This window comes from Lonchura striata, chromosome 2 (assembly GCF_046129695.1).
Source record: "Lonchura striata isolate bLonStr1 chromosome 2, bLonStr1.mat, whole genome shotgun sequence".
Classification (NCBI taxonomy): Eukaryota; Metazoa; Chordata; class Aves; order Passeriformes; family Estrildidae; genus Lonchura; species Lonchura striata.
The window spans coordinates 102,298,989-102,320,918 of NC_134604.1; the positions used below are offsets into that span (position 1 = coordinate 102,298,989).

Below are 21,930 nucleotides of genomic sequence, written 5' to 3' on the forward strand. Positions count from 1 at the left end.
TTTCCTCTTCCAGGTGACAACCTCACAATTATTAATACAGGGGACTCTACTGGAGTCACTGAAATACATCAAGGAAGCCAAAGCTTGAGTGTGCACTGTAACACTGACTTGTATGATGCACTGATACCAGCCACAAAAAGCACAGATTAGCTAACTAACTTCAAGTGGCTTAGGAGAGACAGAATATGTCCTGAGCCACGGATTCCAGCAGTCCAGAACATCCAGATACAATTCACCATCATATTCCAGTGCTTTCTACTACTGCATTGCAGGAGTCAACTGACATTTTCATGTATGGGGGGAAAAATCCAATAAATCAATATATCTGTTATTCCACTCCACCTTATAGTTATGGCTTGACATTAAAGAGTTAATACAGTACAGGTGGTAGAAGGTTTTCATTTAGGGTTGAAGCCTGTTTGAACCTGTAGCTGCTCAGTAATTATACAGATTCTGTACCTTCAGAGATTTTGTTTGGATGAAATAATCTGATCTTTACTTTTCTTGTATAAAATAGGACAATGATTTTGTCATGATATCTCATTCTATGACAAGGAAACAATCCATCCACCAAGAGACAACACTGATTTTTTTTTTTATTAATGTACTCACCTGGACAATTGAATGCACTCCAACTGTCTGCATTGCTTGGCTTTCATCATCTGATGCAATAGCTACAAAACTAAACCCCCGAAAAAGCTGATGTGCATTAGCACTGGGTGGAATACCAGGTGAATCTGAAAAATACATCATATATTTATAAGCAGAGTCTTCAACATGTAGATAGGAGATTAAGTACTGATATTTTGGTAGCACCTTGAATTTGTAAAGACAACAATTTCTATAAAATTTTGAAAGAAAAAAATTTGAAATTAAAATTCTGTCTCTTGAATATGTAAATTTTCTCATTCATATCTCTTTACCTTTTGGAGTTTTTGCTGTAAACTCAGGGTCAAAATAAAATGTATCTTCAGGTCTGCCAGTTGCAGGTTTAAAAGGAGGATGAATTTCTCTCCGGTACAATTTCTGAAGAGAAGGGACAAATTGTAAATGGAAAAGTTATATGATACCATGAAAGATTTAACCAAGAAATTTACTGGATTGATTTTCAATTAGATACTCACATTCCAATCTATTTTGGAAAAGAATGCATGCCTCTTAATTTCTTCTACTCCATCTGGACCTGCTCCTTTTATAAGGAAGAAAAATGTCTATGAATTATTTTCTTCTTAATAAAAGGAATGGCTAGCAAAATTACATTTCTTATTCCTTCTGCTTTAATTTTAGAGGTATGACTAGCAGAGATGATAATACTTTGGTGGTCACTTGAAGGGCAAACTACATTCTTCCTTTAAAGCCTATTTTACATAGGAAACAAAATTTTAGTCAGTTTAATGATCACTGATATTATGAACATTATGATCAAATTTAAAATATTCCGCTAAAAACTTTACCTAATCTGTTTGCTGGGTTTCTCTTGAAGAGCATTCGCAGGAGACTCTGTGCTTCAAGACTCAAGAATTGGGGCATTCCAAGTTTGGCCCTAGAGAATAAAAATAATTAATAGTATACAAGCATATCTAGGTAAGGATTAACTCTGCATTCCCCCTGTCCTTTGCCATTCAACAAGTCCATAATAAATGAAGTAGCATCACTGAGAAATTGCCTTCAGACATCAGACACAGAGCAAAAGTGCTGTCAGTCATGTAAACATGTTTGGGTTTTTAATTTTTTTTTTTAAGTAGTATAGTATTTTCAGTAATGACTCAGGAACTTAAGTAGAGGAAAAGGTGGAAAAACATGTAGAGAAGAATAGATAGAGAATAGCAGTTTATAAACTTGTAAATTTTCATAATATGCTTTGATCCACTTATAGGTCCAGTTACTGGCAAATGACACCAAAGCATTCTGATAGTTATATAATAGAAGGACTAAGAAAAGTACCACAGTATGACACACACCAAGATGACCCAGGAAACAAAGTAGAATACATAAATTCAATTAAGGTAGGACAGATCTTGCAGGATTAGCTGGTTAAAAAAACCAAAACAAAACCAAAACAAAAAGACCCACTCTTCTTTTCCTTTTTGCTCCCCTCCCCAATTTATTTCAAATAATACTTTTACTATTTGACAGCCTTGAATTTTTAGATTTAAGATTTTGTACTTCTTTAATTAAATTTTGTTTTGTAACCCTTGTCATATTTTTTTTTCTCTCCCTTTAATGTTGTGCCTTCATTCTTTCTGGGCTTACTGGGTTACTAGGGCTTACTTTTTCTTGTAACTATGATAATGGTAAGGAGGGGTATAATTCCCTCCTTTCCATCACTAATTCAGCCTGTAGCTTATATTCTGTAACAGTCCATGACACAAGCTCTGTGTTTCAATCAGAACCTGATCTGTCTTGCATTCCAGCTACTTGTAGATACCTCTGCATCACTTGTGTAAATGCAAATGTGTTGCCACTGATTTACTATTCATTACTTTAAAACTAGAACTTAGTTTTTCTACTTAATTTTCCATTCCTTTCAGCATTAAAAAAGCTAGGGCAGGGAGGAGGAAAAGCTGAAAAACACTGGCTTCTTCAGGCTCCTCAAAAACATACTATAGACAGATCAAGGCCACCAGAAGAGGGGAGGAATCGGCAGTGGGCCATCCAACTCTTCCTGACTGGCATGCACCACCACCTTTCACAAAATCCTGTATCAGGCACATGACAGAGGAGAAGGAAAGGCAACTGCCAGGTCTCCTCCGAGTTCCTATATTATGCAACTACATGAGTGACAGCATTTTTTTTCTGACATTCCTGATGGACAATGGCAAAATTTTATATGAAGGCATACCTCTTAAGTAAAGGAGAAAAATGTTTAAAATTTCAGCAACCTATGATTACTCTAAACTGCAGGGCTTCCCAGTTTTAGGCAAAACACACAAGAATAAACAAAAATTTGTCTTGATAATGTTATAAGAAATAAAGAAACCTTGAAAAAATTTGTTTTAAGAAGAATGCATTTTCTGTGTATTTTTAGGAACAGAAGGTAAGGAAAACAATATATTGTAAATGTACCCTATGGAAACCAGAATTCATATGCACGCCTGTCCATTTGAAAGTTTTATGAAAAATTTAAGGAAAAATATGCTAGGTATGTGGAAAAGAAAAGAAAACACAGATCAGAAAAAAAAGTGTGGACTTAATCAGAAAACACTTCAAAATATCTTCTGGTTTTCAGCTGCTTTAATGACCAAAAGAAAAACATGTCTATGCAAGATAATATTCATAAGAACATGAAACATTAAAAGAGAGTAAAATGTCTTTATATCATAGCACACTTTCTGTACAGCTATTTGAAAAGACTAGAAGGTGAAAAAAAGTTGGAAAGAAGTTGGATTTTATTAAGAGATACATTCTCAAATGAAATATGAAAGTTATTACAGAATCATAGAAATCTCAAATTGCTTAGGTTGGAAAAGACCTTTAAGATTATCAAGTCCAACCATTAAGCCAGCACCACCCAGTCCACCACTAAACCACATCCCTGTGTGCCACATCTTTTTAAAAGACCTCCAGAGATGGTGAATCAGCCACTTCCCTGGGCAGGCTGTTCCAATGCTTTACAAGCCTTACAATGAAGAAATTTTTCCCAGTATCCAATCTAAACCACCCATAGTGCAATTTGAGGTCATTTCCTCTCATCCTGTTGCTTCTTACTATGGAGAAGAGACTGACGCCCACCTGGCTACAGCCTTCTTTCCAGGTAGCTTTAGAGTGATAAGGCCTCCCCTGTGCACGCTCCAGAATAAACAAACCCAGTTTTCTCAGCTGTTCCCCACAGGATCTGTGCTCCAGACCCTTCACTGGCTCCATTGCTCTTCTCTGGACTCACTCCAGCACCTCGATGTCCTCCTAGCGAGAAGCTGGAGACTGGACACAGGATTTGAGGTGCAGCATGACCAGTGCTGAGTACAGGGTGACAACTGCTGCCCTGGGCTGCTGGCCACACTGTTGCTGACACAGGCCAGGATGCCATTGGCTTTTTGGCCACATAGGCACATGCTGGCTTATGTTCAGCAGTTGTTGACCAAAACTCCCTGGAGCTTTTCTGCCAGGCAACTTTGCAGCCACTCTTCCCTAAGCCTAGTATGTTCTCTTAGTAGGACCTGGAGCTTGGCCCCACTGAACCTCACCCTACAGGCCTCATCCCATTGATTCAGCCTGTCCAGATCCCTCTGTACAGCCTTCCTACTCTCCAGCAGACTCATATGCCCTCTTACCCAGGTTGGGGGCACCTGCAAACTGACACTCAATCCCCTTGTCCAGGTTGTTGATACAGAAGTTAAACAGGACTGGTCCCTTGAGAACACCACTTGTGACCACCCATCAGCTGGATTTCACTCAATTCATCACCACTCTCTGGGCTATGAATGACTATGAACATCAATTACCTGGAGAAATGCAAGGATATTCTACATGGCAGCTGAATACAGAAGATATTTATAGCAACAGCAAAAGGATTGTTGAGGAACAGAGTGGAGTCACATGCAGGCAAAGAGAAGAAGAGAAAGATATGACTCATGAGACACAGAAAAAAAAGGCTCCTGAACCAAGTGAGGGTGCAGCAGACTATCTCAGACTAGTTTCTTGTAAATAGGAGGTGGTCAGAAGGAGTTTATGTTTGCTGCGAATAGATAGAACTTTTTAGTTAAAAGACATTGAATAATCACAACATAAAGATTTGATATGGCATAGTGCTGAGGCAGCAGAAGAAACTAGCATCACTAAATATATTTGCAAATAAGATGAAGAAAAAAAACAAGGGTAAAGAATAACATAACATGTATGCATTATGAAAGCAAAAGCCAGGAAAATGATGAGTGTGTTTTCTAGTGGTTTTCATGTTCTAATTATTATTTACAGAAAATATGAAAGAATTCCACATATTTATTTTTTAAAACAGGCTTTCAGTGCAAAAGAAATTCCACCTTTGATATATGGGTAGACAAGTGGTTAGCAGGACTGAGAACAATGCTAAACAATGAAGCAGAAAACAAATGAGAAAACTAAGATAATCTTACAAACTTCCATGGAAAAAAATAGTATTAGTTAAAAATAGATGGAAACAGAGAAGTGAACCTATGATATGAGGAAACAGACTTGTTTGCACAGTGTTTGGCTACAGTCCCAAAAATGGGGCATTTATGCCATAGATTGTACTAGTTTAAAGAACATGTGGGGATCTGGCAAGGAAAAAAGCAGACCTTCATTAGCAAAACCAAGAACATTAACTGCATGAAGGAAAGCAATTCCTGCAATAGAGCTAATGCAAAATCTATGCTGAAAACAGCAAAGGGAAAAATTGGAGCTTAGGTGAATCATAGGAGAGTACAGAAGGGAGGAGTACTGGGGGGAGCTGGTAAGATAAAGAAGGATAAGAAGTGAAAATACTTTCTCAAAAAAACTCCAAAAACCTAAAACAAAGGAAAAAAAAAACCCAACAAGGAAAAATGCACATGTTATCAAAAAGGATAAGAAAGTTAAAATATTATGGAAATAAGATGTGAGAGATCATGTGGTTGGAGAAGTTATTATTACAGATTAAAGAGCTGCTATGAAATCCTTTGTACCTGGTATGGTGGAGGAATAGTGAAGCAAATTAGATAGGCAGCAAAGGGAATTAATAATATGGAATAGGGAGTGAGGATTTACCAGTACCTTTGAAAATGAGGGAGGAGTAGAAATTAGATATTGCAGCCCGGAGGGCATCCCTGTAGAATACCTGATGAGATATATAAATAAGAGTGTACTCACTTGAGAATCATAGTCATGGTTTCTTTTCTGTCTTTCCCTTGGAAAGGTAGAGTACCAGTGAGCATTTCAAACTGTATAGAGTAAAACTTTCATCAATTACATTACCTGGACAAAAACTAATTTTTGACAAAACTACTTAGCATCTTAACCTTCCAAAATTCATGCATGCTAACAATCAAGTCTGCACAAAACAACTTCATTGTACAGTTTCAATTTGTAAGAACATTGAGCAGCCTTTGCCATTTTTAAAGCTGCAAAATATTTTCCTATATTGGTAACTTGCTTTACATCCTTTTATCTGAACAACTTAGACTATAATGTTCTGTGTTTCATTTCTGCCTAAAAATTTTGTTCTAGGAAGACTTGATCTGTACAACTTTATTTTTAAACAAAGGGGAGGGGTAGGGAAAAAGGTTTTCCTTTCAAAGGTTAGTGATGATTTCTCCTCATGCAGAAGTTTTTAAAAAGGTCAAAATTTTGAAAATTGGCATGTACACAGCCTTCATTGGGAAGGGGAAAAGGTTAGCTGATTGACAAAGACATGCATGATGAAAAGTGGTTACTGTATGCATACAGTGGAAATAAAGCCTGAAGGAACACGGAAGAGCTACACAGTACGTGCATGCACATTCTACAGTGCCTGGCAGTAAGCAACAGACACTGCTAAAATACTGATTTGTTCTGAAAGTGACTGAGTAAAAATAGATAAATATAAAGGCACTCCTGTTGGACTGCAGTATGCTGCAGGGATATCAGATCTAAGTGAGGCAGTGAAAGCAGTCCAGCAGCAGCCATGGCAGCCAGCACTTAGGCAGAAATTGGAATTTTTTGATTTAAAGACTGCAAAATAATTTAGTTCAATGCAATTTCATGGCATACGGTTAATGACATCAAAATTAAAATAAATTTTAAAGAAGCCCTCTGAACAGCTTATGCAAATGTCACACTGGTATCCTGAACACAAGGTATCCTCTATTCCCCTCTTTTCTGGTATGACCCAAGCATTCAGCCTCCTAAACATAAAAGATGGAGTGAAAAATAATGTGTGACTACAGTATTTGTAGATCTACAGTAAGAGCATGAAGTTGCACTAACAGTATTCTTTAAAACACCATTTTATTGAAATAAAATTTGAATTTTTACTACCATATCTTCACTACTGGTAGATACTTTATAGTCTAGATAATATTTCTTACTGATATATTAAAAAAATTTAATAATAATGCCAACATGAAAAAAGACTACTTTTAACTTTAATACCTAAGACAATTGTCAGGAAGATGTGAGAGGGATAAACCAGAACTGTAAGTTGAAAAAAAAAAATTTGTTTGTGGTTTAGAAAGATCTTCACACGGTGCACTTAAAAAAATAAAACCTTTTCAAAAAGGTAACTTCGGAGTGCTCCACTTACACTTGCAGGAAATATAGTTTCTTTAACAAGCTCCTAATTTGTCACAAACACATATTTGTATTAACAGCTCAACATGTGTATTCTTTGTCATCGCTCCCAAATACTATATTCCAACATTAATAGGCCAATAATAATAGGCTTATAGAATAAGCCAACATTGGCCTTTCCTATTTATGTTTTATTTCAGGAGGAGAGTACCTCAGTGCTTCTGGAAACCTTAAATGAATGTTTTTACTTGTGTGACATCCCTTAAAACTGTTGCTGTTTTAAAGGACAAATTGGAATATAATTCTTAACAATGGCTTAAGCAAACTTTGTGTCTAGCACAAGAAAAGAAGCCAAATGATTTGTTGTAATATCTTTAAAGTATCCATTTCTATGCTATAACCTCTGTTCACTCTAGTTACTGTGTACTTATACCACAACAACCATCACTTGAATTTTAGATCAGCTCAGAAATTAAGAATTAATTCAAAGGGGATATTTACAGATTGATTATGAAAATTACAAACTATAAATGCAAGCAACAAAAATATGTCCTAGAGAAAGCTGCACTATATTTCATATACTACTTTACAGAATTTGGTTTTTAAGGTCATATTTTTGTATTCAAAGTAGAAGTCAAAGTATTTAATATGCAGTGCACTTAAGACTGTGAAAGCCACCCTAGTCACAGCTAACATCTCTACAGCAATTTTCAATTATACCATATCCATTTGATAAACAGCAAATTATGTTTCTTAGCTTTATAAATTAAAGCTGAAGTTTAATTATATTTGTGTTATCAACAACAAATATTCTGCAAGTACATTGCAATTATCTTTTAATTGACTGTTCTTAATGATAAAATGCATGGTTGTGAGGAGTGTGTGTGCTTGTCTGGAGAGAGTTCTGTTATCAGGTGCTACTTTTACATAGTCAGTTTTCAGATCACAACAGCATTCTAATCACCATAAAGCAATAGGATGACCTATTTTCAGACACAAGAGTCCTTCTTGTACTATAAAGCACACACATTAGTTGTACTGTTACAGTTATGTAGCAGAAGCAGTAAGAAATGAATACATTTATACAATTATTTAATTTTCATGTCAAAAATCCACACAGATATTTTTAGTATTAAGTCTTTCAGCATTCCTTAAATACCAAACATAATGATTCTTTTCCAATTAATATTCCATATACATAATATTTCCCCTGACCCTGCAATTTTACAGTAATTACCCCTTGTAGAAACACCATAAGCAACTGAGAAACTATATCCCTTATCAGGTGTCATTTAGATAAATTTGATGTGTGAGAACAGCAGTTAACAATTGTTATTATTCCACTAACTTGTAATTACACCATAGACTCTAATTAGAAAGTTACCAATCTCCTTCTTCCTCTTGAATGTAAATTCAAATTTAAAATTTGAATATTAATTTCTCCCCCACTTTGGAATAGAATTTTTCTGTATACTTCTTTATTGCTCTTGGTCCCCATAAAGCACCATAGATATAAAATATTTTAATTAGATAATAAAAATATTGTATATTACTGGATATAAAACCTAGTCCATGTTCTTGATCAAACTCTGTAGTGTTATTGATTTCACACAATTTAGATTTCCTTTGTAGTTAAAATTCGTGTAAAGCTCACCTTACGGGTTAGGGTTTGATTTGTTTCATCAGCCCTTGCAAACCACAATTTTGCTATTATTTACATTTACCAGAAACCTACCATTAAAACACCAAAAGACCACCAGTCTGCACTCTGTGTATGGCCTCGTCTGTTAACAACTTCTGGTGCCATATATTCCACTGTTCCACAGAAAGAGTAGGCTTTTTTTTCATGATCAATTGACTCCTTACTTAAGCCAAAATCTGAAAGGAAAAAAATAATTCCAAATGTAATTAAAAAAAAAAGTGTTATGCTTTTATCATTCATATAGACAACTGAACACTAATATGGAAATTACAGGATTCTCCTTCCCTCCCCACATTATTATAGGTCCATAAATCAGATATATTTGTAAATCTTATTGAAATATTTACAGATTTCATTTATTTCAAGCTAATTACATTGCTTGCTTCTGCAGCTAAATTACCAATCAGTTAAATTTACTTATTTTATCATACTGGTTTACCAAAAGGAAAATGCAAAGGTTATAGTATGAACAGAAACGATCCTAGTATTGTAATTCCTTTATTCACCTGTCAATTTGATATGTCCTTCTTCATCAAGCAGGATGCTAAAAAAACCAATAAAAATAATATTAAAAAGTAATTAAAACATCTTAAGTATTGTTTCAGACAACATACTGACAACATTTAGGAATAAACAGCAGAGGACACACAAAGAGAGGGAGAATTAAACCTGCATGAAAATGAATTATTGGAAGATACATTCAAACTACACATTTTCTTTTCCTTCTACTCTTTCTTTTTAAAGATTAAGAAACAAATTTACTGGTGTTTTATTCAACTATTTGATTAAATTCAGTATGTAGTAACAGCTTTGACCATCTGCAGCACATGCAGCACTACTGTAATTGTTAAAAACAGAGGCATAGTTCTATTTCTCTTATACCAGGTTATGCTTTCATATATATACATAACAGGTATTAATTTGTAATTATAATTTCACAAGTTGTTGACCATTTCAAGTAATATCGAGTAATAATTATCCTCATGGTGTACCAAAGGACAGGACCCACAGGCTCTGTACTGGGAGCAGACCTTAGGCTTCAATCTTTTCACTTCAATCACAAGAAAGGCCACACTTCTCTGAGATGCCAACTGTCCTTGACTACCACTGAATATCACTGCATTGCAAAGCATGAAAAGCATTCAAGAACTGGATTTTGTAACACCCCCTACACAGTGGATTTAGTTCCTCCATCTGCATTTCATCCTGGGGGTAAGACATGATCCAGACCCCGTCCCCTTCTCTTTGCAGCTTCCATGGTGGGAACCATTAAAACCTGTCCTAAAGTGCCATATGCAAACATTGCCTCCCTGCCCACCAGCAGATGAACACTTCCACCCAACTCGGTGCTGTCTGTGGGCTTGCTCAGAGTGCACTCAATCCCCTCATCCAGATCTCCACTGAAGATGCTAAACAGGACTGGTCCCAATACAGAGCCCTGGGATGATCAGCTTCTGGTTGGATGTAATTCCATTCACCACCACTCTCTGGGCCTGGTCATCCAATCAGTCTTTTACCCAGTGAAGAGTGCACTCATCCACACCATGGGAAGCAAGAAGAATGCTGTGGGAAATGGTGTCAAAGGCATAGAATCATGTCTCATATGCTGAAAGTCATTTGGCTCTGGGGCCAACCACAGATTGTTGGTAACAACAGATAAAGATTGCTAGTAATAAGCAAGGATTGTGGGTGATCATACACTGAGAAAGAACAAGATGTGCCCAGAGAAGAGGCACTTGATAGGGCAGCAATGATAGGGCAGCACTTTTCCAGGACAAACATCCTTGTTCTAATTCCTGAAGATAAGCACAACCCAGTACAGCACAAGTGCAGGAATGAGGTTGAGAAGCAGGCATGGACTGTACAGGAAGAAAGGACCACCCAATATTCCCAAAGACCCCAACCTATTTCCAGAAAGGTCTGAAAGAACAGACTGTGCCTAACAACTAATTTGTATGGAAAACAAGAAACTTAGCTTCATGGCAGGGAAACCTATCTATAAAAACATACCCCTACCAAGCCCAACCCATGACCCCCAGGACCTGGATATCCCATCAACTGCACTGGCACTGTAGCCAAGACTTGTGAACTCTTTCTTTCTCTTTGTCCCTCTTTAACTCACCTTTTCTTTTCTCTCTTTATCTTACCCCTTTATCTAAATCCCACTGCATGTGCTTTTATATTAGGTCAGGGACTAAAATACCAATTTCCATGACAGGTATATAATTTAATAATAAAACCTTGCGATTTTTTTCAGATCCTCTGATGTATGTTGTTCCTTTCCACCAGGAGCACTTACAAATCTTGGGTGGTCCTTTCTCCTTAAGGGTTGGATGTCACAAAAGGCTTTACTAAAGTCTAGGTAGACAATATCCAGAGCCTTTCCCTCATCCACTAAGCAGGTCACCTCATCACTGAAGATGATCACATTGGTCAGGCAGGACCTGCCTTGCATAAGCTCAGGCTGGCCTGGCCTGAACCCCTGGTTCTCCTGCACACATTACATGACGGAACTCAAGAGATGATGACTCCATGACATTCCCTGCCAGTGAGGTCAGGCTGACATGCCTGTAGTTTCCTGGTTTCTCTTTCCAATCCTTCTTATAGTTGGGTGTCACATTTGCCAGCTTCCAGTGTCCTGGGACCTCCATGGTTGACCTGGACTTCTGATGAATGACTGAAAGTGGCTTGATGAGTTCTTTGACCAGCTCCCTCAGAACTCTTGGGTAAGTCCTATCCAGTCCCATGGGCTTTTAGGTTAGTTCCATGGTCTAAGGTGCATGGCATTCTGGTGGTCATTTCCTCCTAGATTATGGGGGTTTTCTTCTGCTCCCAATCTATCTTCCACCTCAGGGGGCTGGGCATCTTGACAACAACTGGTCTTGTTATTAAAGACTGAGGCAAGAAAAGCAATGAAGTACCTCAGCCTTTTCTTCATCCTTTGTCACTATGTTTCCCCTCACATCCAACAAAGGATGGAGATTCTCTTTGGTCCTCCTTTTGCTGCTGATTTGTACAAATATTTTTTTGTTGTCTTCTGCTTCTGGTATTTCTAACATACTGATATTCCTTTCATCCTTGCTGCTGAAAGGACCTCCATCCATTAACTCGACCTCCATGGCAGACCAAAGGACCTCGGTAGAACATTGTCCCTCAAAGAGTGGTGTGCCATCCACAGGCTTACCTCTGGCTTTGTCCCCATTCCCCTTCAAACAGAGTTTAAAGTCCCCTCAACAAGCCCCTGTTAAGTCCTAAGCTAATACCCTTTTTCCTCTTTGAGACAGGTGAAAACCAACCTTTTAAATGAAATTAGCTCCCCATCTCTCTCTGTTCAATTTATATAGTAAATTACCAAAGTTTAACAGTTGGGAAAAAGTGCATAGGAAGTGCTACAGAAATGAAATTTATATCTGCATTTCTCACAGAGGAGCCTTACTTTTCTGGTTTTAGATCCCGGTATATTATTCCAAGACTATGTAGATGGTCTAAAGCAAGTGCTAATTCTGCCAGATAAAATTTAACGTCGTCTTCTGTGAACATCACCTGAAAAATTAACACAATGTATTCCACATGTGAAATCTGTAAAGGTTACACAAGCACAAACAAAATAACAATAGTGGTGTTTCAGAAGGGTTTCTTACAATACTTGAATTCATTGCTACACAAAACACTAGAAATTCGAAATTTCTTAGTTACACAAAAACTAGCATTTTGTAACCCACATTATTTCATACTTGAAATACTTGGACATACCTGAAAAAGAACTTTTAAAGGCAATACATTCTTCTTTTTGCAAATTGGGAGATTATCTGATTTCTGATTGTTCAAGAAAACAGACACATTGTAGTGAAACTGAAATACTTTGGAAGCACTTAAAGAATGTGAGTACCTATTTGTTGGATGGGACCATTTCATTTACAGACAACGAATGGACCAAAGAAGTTCAAATGCCTGAATTTCATTCATGAAGTAAGAGAGAAGAAAATATATGCACCTTGATTTTGGAAGGACTGCCCCTAGGTACTTTGAGAAAGAAGTTACAGCAATGGTAAAAGCCCTAAGGTGCAGCCTGAGATGTAACTGCAGAAAGGTAGATCAATGAGTAAACTCATAGGAGTTAACAAGGAATAAAGTGAACAGCCTGCATAAGAGCACAGGAGGATTCCAGGTAGCAATCCCACTTTTTGGATTAGGAAGATGAACTACTCTCTGTTTGTATTCATTGAAATGAACATATTGTCCCAGTATATCAACTGTTGTGATCCCTGTCAGAATACATTATAATTCAACTCTTCTAAGACTGCAGAAAAAGATAAAAATAAAAACATATCCTGCATGATTTGATTCTACTTCAGTTACTACTCAGTTATTTTACGTGGTTTGCTTTTAGATTCTAAGACTAATATGGCAATTCTTTTTTATGCAAATGCATAAAATTTTATTTCAGCAAAGCTGAAGGTAATTTTAAACAAGAGTTAAGAATGGAGATGTTTTCCCCTCAGTAGTTTAATGAGAAAAAGTGCGGTGGTGTGTTTTTCTTTCATTTGATATTTGTTTAATATCTGTTTCCCCCCCCCCCAATCCCCCCTTTCCCTGCCCCTTTCCCTAGAACCTTCCCTGTCATTCATTCTAGCCCCCTCCTCAGCTTCCAGATGTTAGTTCTGCCCTAAACTCCTCCCCTGCTATTCCCTCATTGGTTGCTGTTCCTACACCCGTCCTCCTGAGTTCTGTATAAAACCTTTGCCCCCCCGCCCGCCGGGGTCTTGGGGCTCATGGAATAAAACCATCTCGTTCCCCCCCAAGTCCCGTGTCGCCTTCGTCTGTCCCCGCGCCACGAACTGAAACTGCAGAGCTTGCGGGGGAAAGCGGCCGCCCGTTCTCTTCCCTCACCGCCCAGCACGGCTCGGAGTGCCGCGGCTCGGAGCGCATGCCGCGCCTCAACATATGGTAGCAGAGGATGGTTCCCTCCTTCGTCTTGTAAAAAAAACGGGCAAATTTGTGGGGGCGCCCGCCTCACAGAAGAAGAAGGAGGGAAGAGGAACATCTACGGCCGTAAAAGCTCTGCCGGATGCTATGAGGAGCTGAGCGCCGAGCGAAAAAGATTGAGGCTCCGGGACCTCTTTGTTCTCGCCATCTTCCCGCCCGGGAGCAGCCGCGCTGCACGGGCAGCCGGGCTGCAGAGCTTTTTGGCGGGCAGACTTAACCGAGAACACAGAGGGCGGTTTTGGCAGCGGCTCGGGGGAGCCTGAAGAGGGGCTGACCGAGAAGAGGTTCATTCCTCGGTCAGCATCTGCAGCGAGACCACCGGAGGCTGATAGTGGCCGAAACCAAGGCTTCGGGGACGAGTCTTGGTTTAACGGGAACACCCAGGCTTCCGGAAGGGCCAAAACCGGGAAGGAACATCCCCAGTTTTTAGCGCGACTTTTCCATCGAGTCGAGGAGAAGATTCAAGCCATCTCCGTCCGAGCCTGCAAGGTAAGGTGGGCTACACGGGGTGGGGGTCGCCCCGACGGACGGCTGGGTCTGCCACCTTTTTTTTTCTCGCGTTTTAACCCCCGTCTGCGCCCAGACTGGGGATGTAGCCGTGCATGTCCCTGGCAAGCGGGTGGGTTTTCTTTTTCTGGGAGAAGCTAGCACTGAGTGCTATCCTTCGCCTAGTCTTCTGTGGGGACCTAGATTAGATCGCTTTTTCTTCTCCTCGAAAAAGTTGTCTTCTCTATCCTCCCCTCCCCATTCTGGGCTGGACGGAGGGGGTAGAAAAGACACCAGTAGGGATCAGCTAAGAAGACGACACGTTAGCTATAGGAGAGTTGTTAAAAGGGGCCCTTTACACCCACGCATTGCGCCGACATCTAGCTGCGTCGGGCGGCCCCCCCCCCCCTCCTATAAATTTCCCCTTTTTGCTTCTGTGAAGCTCCCTATGCCCCCATCCCCTCGGACTTTCCTAAAACCCTTTCCTATCCTCCCTTGGGGATTGCTGTGGCCGAGCCGCCCCAAGTGCCCTGCCGGACACTGCTCAGGCCAAGTGCAGTGTATCTGGCACCCCCTCCCAAGATGGCGCTGGCCACGCCGCTCGGGACCCATTTCCCGCCTTGACCCTTCTTTTCCGCCCCTGGCTTCCCGCCAGTCCCATTTCTCCCCCAATAGCCCTGCACCGTCCCTGCACGAGGCTAGTCCCTATTGTGGGGAGGCGGGGTTGGATATTCCCCATCCTTCTTCGGGCTCGTCCTCCGGGGGGAGGGTCGGGAGGGATCTTCTCCCGAGGAAATGGAGCCGAAACCCGGGACTGAGGATCCGTCATTTTGTCTTCCCCCTGAAATGGCGGCGCCCCGGTCCACCCCTTACCGATACCCCCTGTTAATCATGGCAATCACTAATTAAGTGATTGTCTGATTCCCCTATCCTATTCCTTAATGTACCCTACCCAATACTCCTTTTTATTTAACTACAAATTCCTCTTTTTGCTTTTGATTATTTTTGAATAATCTGTTTGTTGAGTTATATTTTATAGGAAAAAAGATCATCCCAGTTAATTAATACTTAAGATATTATGCCCACCTCTCAAACGGACATTCAAATTGAACAAACCACATCGCTATCCGCTGACTCTGCTTTAAAACAAGCGCCGTTATCCGCTGACTCTGCTTTAAAAATTTAAGAAGCTGAACATCGCAAACGCCGCGACGCAGCAAATTCTAAATCAGATAAAGTCACAAATCCTGCTGTGCTTCGTACCCTTAATTTGGACTCTCATTTAGGACAATTTTATATATTCCAGATGAAGTTTTTATATGTTTCATATGTTATAATCACAATTAGTTTATCATTTTTTAATGTCTTTCAATTTATGTTTTTTTTAATAATATGTAATGTTACAATTTGATTTTATATTAAGTTGTTTTGTTGTAATTATAATTAATTCAGTCTTTTCTGATATTTTTTGACTTAAAGGCTGTGTTTAACCATTATTGCTACAGGAATCACTCAGCTACTATATCGCTTCAGGCTTGCTGCATTGCTGCGAAATTTAAAAATTTATTAATTATATTTAGTTGATTTTTTATTATATTTAATTCCAATAATTCCATTTAATTATTTTATTTAAATTAGATAATTATAATTTTAATCATTCTAATTAAATTTTAAAATTTAATTTCTGTCAATTATTTCAATTCTATTTCAATTATTTACATTATTTTAAATTGTTACCCAGAGCAGCAAAACGGCAAGTTTTATACAGTCTTATGTCTAATTTAGAATATTACTACTCTTCCTGCCCTATAAATGCAATAATGTGTCTTTCATGTCCTTTAAGTAATTTACAATGTTATCATATGATTTTATATTATTTGCATGTTTTATTAATTTGCTTAAACCACAAAATTCTCCTTCTTTTTGTAAAGGAAAAGAGGGAGATGCGGTGGTGTGTTTTTCTTTCATTTGATATTTGTTTAATATCTGTTTCCCCCCCCCAACCCCCCTTTCCCTGCCCCTTTCCCTAGAACCTTCCCTGTCATTCATTCTAGCCCCCTCCTCAGCTTCCAGATGTTAGTTCTGCCCTAAACTCCTCCCCTGCTATTCCCTCATTGGTTGCTGTTCCTACACCCGTCCTCCTGAGTTCTGTATAAAACCTTTGCCCCCCCGCCCGCCGGGGTCTTGGGGCTCATGGAATAAAACCATCTCGTTCCCCCCCAAGTCCCGTGTCGCCTTCGTCTGTCCCTGCGCGCCACGAACTGAAACTGCAGAGCTTGCGGGGGAAAGCGGCCGCCCGTTCTCTTCCCTCACCGCCCAGCACGGCTCGGAGTGCCGCGGCTCGGAGCGCATGCCGCGCCTCAACAAAAAAGCAATACTAAAGCTTGTACAATAGGTTGTTGCTGATGTAACTTCTATAAAAGAGCCAATATTTAGTGCAGACATATTCAAGAAAAGAAATCTCTATAAGAAACATTTAAAAGCTCAAATAATAAAAGATCCCATGAGGAGGATAATACACCCACATTATGTTATTTAAAATCGTTGCATGGGACTCATCTTTCCTAACCTTAAACATCTGCAATGTAGACATCTAGCTTTGAATTAATCACCTTTCCCTTTGTAGTCATCAGGAAAAAAGCAACAACTTTCAGTTCATCTGATCTATTTCAAAATCAGATGGTATGGTATGGTATGAGGGTGATATTAATAGCATCCCACATGCCCATTTCACTCACAAGTTATGAACTCTGCTTAGATTCAGGTACCTATAATGAATATTTCTCACCTAACCATGTTAAATTCTATCAAATGTGAGTGGCTCAGGATGAAAAAGTCATCAGCAGGAAGCCAATATACATTCTTTTTTGGGAATCAAGAATGAACTATGAACTTTAAGAGTAACTCAGTTTTAGAGCACTAATAACCTATTAGTCACCTGTGGCAAAAGAAATGACAAAGGGCAACTTGAAACAGATGGCATCATCAAAACAAATGTAATAATTTATGTGGTCAGCAGAGACATAAGGGTACATCTATATACAAAGTAAATTCTACTCTCTTAATAAAAATACATCTTTGTAGTGGCAATCCAGCTGCCCCAGATACTGTTGAGGCAAAGGAAAATCGAAAGCACTACAACTGCAAATCCAGGCTACCAGATACACATTGGATACAATCTCTAGCCTAAGAGATATTTGGTGTGAGTTTTTGAACAGGAATAATGGATAATAAAAACTTAAAAAGTTAATATTAGATGTTAACATTTATTTTAGGAATTATAATCAAATTGAATTGAGGTGATGAAAATCCTTGAAGTAGTTATTTCCTATATCTACACAGACATATTTCCATCATGGCAGAGGAAAAACATTCACTTTTTGATATTACTAAAATAAGTGGAATACAATTCTCACTTTTTAAAGATTCATACATAATGCAATTTTGCGTTCATGGGTAAAAAAAGAGAATATCTGCCCCTGAATTCTGGATATTAAAACCAGCCATAAACTTACTTTATATAAATCCAGGTTCTGAGTCTTATATTTAAACATGGTAGCAAAAGGAAAAGATTTTGCCAGGTATAAAAAGCAGCACAGAAAGACTGCTTGTCCAAGACTTTTTTCAGAAATAACGTAAATTGCCATCAGCCCTTCTATGAAGTGACTGTGCAAAGAAACCCAATCAAACAAAAAATGTACCTGGTTGAAAACAGATCAAAATTTTATTCAATGAAAACTGAATTTAAAATGTAAATTCTCCTAATACAGACAATTTGTAGCCAAATTCTATCAACAGACAATATTTCAAATTTAAAAAGTGTACCTCTTTGGATAAACGTGTAAACAAGTCTCCTCCCCTGAGAAAATCCAAAATAAGATACAGCTTCCCTTCTGTTTGAAAAGCTGAAAAGATCAATTAAAAAAATTAAATTTCACCTAACTTAATCCATGATCAGGAAAATAACATATCAAGTAATTCACCCTTATTTTCATTATTAAAATTAATTTATCTTTCTCCGTTGTAAGAAAATGTATTGAAATGAATTACGTAATTGATCCCCTACCATGGACCAAGTAATTCCCATGCTATATGAAAATAAAGCAAATCACCAATCAAGTTCCTTTAAAAATAAACTTTACTTAGGTTAGCCAGAATTTTATTTCACATTTTAAAATAAGAAGCTAGATTTAAAAGGGCAAACAAGTAACTAATGAACCTTTTAGAATCTCTAGGTCAAACTCAGCTTAACAGGGACATTTAGTCTAGTTTACAAAAGAACGGCAAATAAAATAGTGAAAGGTAAATAATTTAAGCCCCATTAGAAAATGAGAGATATGAGGTTTAACTATAGGAAAAAACAAAACCTAAAAGAAAAATACAAGCTGAGAAAACCCCAACCAAACCAGAAACTGTCCTTTTTTCCCACATGTTAGAAGTACTGATATCTCCCCTCTTACATGTAAGTATTTTGCTATTAAAAATAAAATGCTATTAAAAAATAAATGACTATTAAAAATAAAAGGCTAATTTCCACCAACCATTGCACACATTTTCTATAGAATAAACAAAGCAACTGTAAGAAATAATTTTAAAAAATGTATGTCATACAAAAGATTAGAGGTTCTAGAAAATAATGGCTAGTTATTAATAGATAACTTCTTTTAATAATACAAAGGGCTACAGAGTCTTACTCCTATAAAGATTTAACACTACGTGAAGTCAGTCACGTGCTTCTTTTGCTTGAGAATTGTTACAGAGCAAGACCGCACAACTCGGACTTAACAGCCTAAAGTTCTACGATTTTCTGAACCACAAAGCAAATATTAAAAGTTATCTTGACAAACATGCTATGCTATAAAAATAAATTTTTCTGCAACTCACCATAATGTAACTTGACGATAAAAGGATGGTTAACTTCTACTAGGATATCACGTTCCATTTTTGTCCGAACCCGATCCCGAACTACAATAGAACATGAATGAGCAACATTAAAAAAAAATTACATTATAACTCAGTATTTCTCATATGCTTCCTGATGTACTTCCCATTTGGTAATATTGCAACTGTCTACAGGTCATTATACTGTACACAGCTGAGCACTGAGAGAATTTATTTCACTTTTTTTCTGATAAATATCTTTATGCATTTTGATTTGCTTTGGTTTTTGCTATTGACAAAACCTAACACTAGGCAAATAAATTTAACAAAAGCAATGAGAAAACAGCCGCCTTTCAGTCTGCCCTATACTTAGTACACTTTTCAAACATCACAGCAAAACTGCCACAGCTATGTATAGAAAGCATTCTGGTGGTGAAAAGCATAGAGAATTAAAATTGTAGCAAAACAAGCAGCATAAGTATAATCATACTATCATAAAGATGTTTATATTGGTTTAACTCATTAAATAACTCACACTAATGAAATATTAAGTCCTTTACAATTTGGAAGGGAATTTTTTTCTCATTTCCTTTATTATAAACTTAAAATAAAAATGCCATTGATTCAATGTAGTGTATACTTCAGATTATATTTTTGATTTTAAGGACATTTACTGAGAGTAAATGTGCATGAAGAAATATATCAGACATTAGAAGCAGTTACTGCTCAAGCTGACTGTTCTGTCCCTCCATGGTGGCTCTGAACAGGACATACAAGTGCTCCTATGCTACTAGAGATTAAACCCAAATGAGCATTACATGCCAGCAATGCAGGAATACAGGCAGGGCAGTCAGCTGAGCACAGCACCTGCTTCAGCTGTTCTCCACAACTCTCCTGCCAGCTCCAGTCAGGGCTTGGTTCCCATCTGAAGCTCTGAATCAGCCAGGACACAGATAAAATTCAGTACTTTACACAGGGGAGAACTATCAAAGTCTGCTTTCAGTGGTTTAAGATGTTGCATTTTTCTCTTTCCCTCTATTCTTTGTTTTGTTATTGCTCCTTTCACAAATGTATCTTCTAAGGAAGCACCTCAGAGCAATGAAGTCCTGTCCAAAGTTTAAGCTAACTAAATTCCTTGTACAATTAACAATCCAGAGTTCTCCGATATTAAAACATAACAAGGCAGAAAAGAAAAAGAACAAGAAGCAAAATGGTGTTGAGGTGTTTATTTATGTTTTCCCAGAAACAGGCACTTACAATAACACAGATACTTATGAAGAAGTTATATAGATACGTTTTCATGAATGAATACAACTATGAAATTTCCATTTGCAGAACACATTCCTAAAAATGGAAGTTTATGAAATAAGTGCTCAAATACAGAGCAAACATCACATTTGAATGTTGACCTTTGCATCTAAAGCCATTAAAATGTCACAAGATAGTTGTGCAGCTTAACTGTTTCAGCAGTTCATCTGAATTACAAGATTGAAATTCAGAATATTTTTTTTTTTTTAGGCAGCTTCATGTGAGGAAAAAATTTAAGACTTTCAAGTGACTGCAGTTATGCAGCAGTTACATGGAAAGTATGGACTTAAAACTCCAAGCCAAAGAAGTGTAAAGAACTGAGCTCGTCTCAGATAATGCCATAAACCATTATTTGACTGATATCTGATTTCTGTTTGACTGTAATTTCCCTGTGGGTTCTACTGGAAGCACTGATTTTTCTCAATACATTTGATTCCAGACGCTCTAGCAATGTTTTGGCTCTGTTTCTCTCTCCACATCATAAAGGGGAACTGAAATATAACACCTTCTATCAGAGTGTATTAATAAACTAGTCTCTGCAGTAAACAGAATTACATTTATATATTCTTGGATTTGCTCTAAACATTAGAAAGTTGGACCGTGTAGTTATATATATGTTTTCTGGCTAATACAACTGCATTTCTATGAAAATATTCTCTCTAATTTAGATTTGTGGATCAGGTACACTGCTTTCATGTGTGGTCTTTTTATCTTTAATTATAGAGCACAAAAATAACCTTAAAAAATAGATTTGAATGTGCTAATTTTCATTTTCATCATTTATTCACAGACAAATCAAATAATATGCTGTTTTAAAAATACAGTATAACATAAAAAAGTTGCAAGTATGAAAATTGCAATTATGCATTAATTCCAGTTAATATTAAAGTTTCAACAGTAACCTTAATTTGCTTGCAACTCTGCTCTTTCTAAAACATTAATCACAAGCAAGCAATGCAGGAAAAGCATCTGATAATCCAGATACAAAGTGTTGAGAACTGTGGCATCCTCTTGATGTTGTCACCTTTCTGCTCAAGCCTTTCACATCCTTGAATTCTCAGTGCCTCAGAGGGTCTCCTTTCCCAATTAAAAGTCATGCTCTCAATTTCAGTATTTATCAGTCTCTCCTATCTGTAGGCAAGACTAGAACCACAGCTTGGACTGTAATTTTTACATGAGGTTAAACTGCAATCAAAAGGTGATGAAGACAAGCCCTCGAACATCTTAAAAAAGCAACTGCTGAGTGACCTTTGACCAGTCCTGAGCTATTAACAGGCTGGGAAATGAAAGCCTGTTGAGGATATTAATGTACCTTAAATGAGTGGAAATCAAATTCAGAAAAATAGGAAGTAAATAATGAGAAT

General features: G+C 37.8%; 1 protein-coding gene across 4 annotated transcripts in view; it reads right to left on the minus strand.

The window, feature by feature from the left end:
* The window catches only part of RPS6KA3 (ribosomal protein S6 kinase A3), a 76,593-nt gene that overhangs the window by 18,088 nt on the left and 36,575 nt on the right, over positions 1–21,930 (minus strand). For all 4 annotated transcript variants that reach the window (XM_021552996.3, XM_021552995.3, XM_021552994.2 and 1 more), the window contains 10 exons: positions 19,262–19,342; positions 18,203–18,282; positions 12,342–12,448; positions 9,412–9,449; positions 8,939–9,081; positions 5,806–5,876; positions 1,455–1,543; positions 1,125–1,189; positions 924–1,026; positions 613–737 (listed from right to left, as the gene is read on the minus strand). In XM_021552996.3, the coding sequence (XP_021408671.1) occupies positions 613–737; positions 924–1,026; positions 1,125–1,189; positions 1,455–1,543; positions 5,806–5,876; positions 8,939–9,081; positions 9,412–9,449; positions 12,342–12,448; positions 18,203–18,282; positions 19,262–19,342 (902 nt within the window). The remainder of the gene's footprint in view (positions 1–612; positions 738–923; positions 1,027–1,124; positions 1,190–1,454; positions 1,544–5,805; positions 5,877–8,938; positions 9,082–9,411; positions 9,450–12,341; positions 12,449–18,202; positions 18,283–19,261; positions 19,343–21,930) is intronic.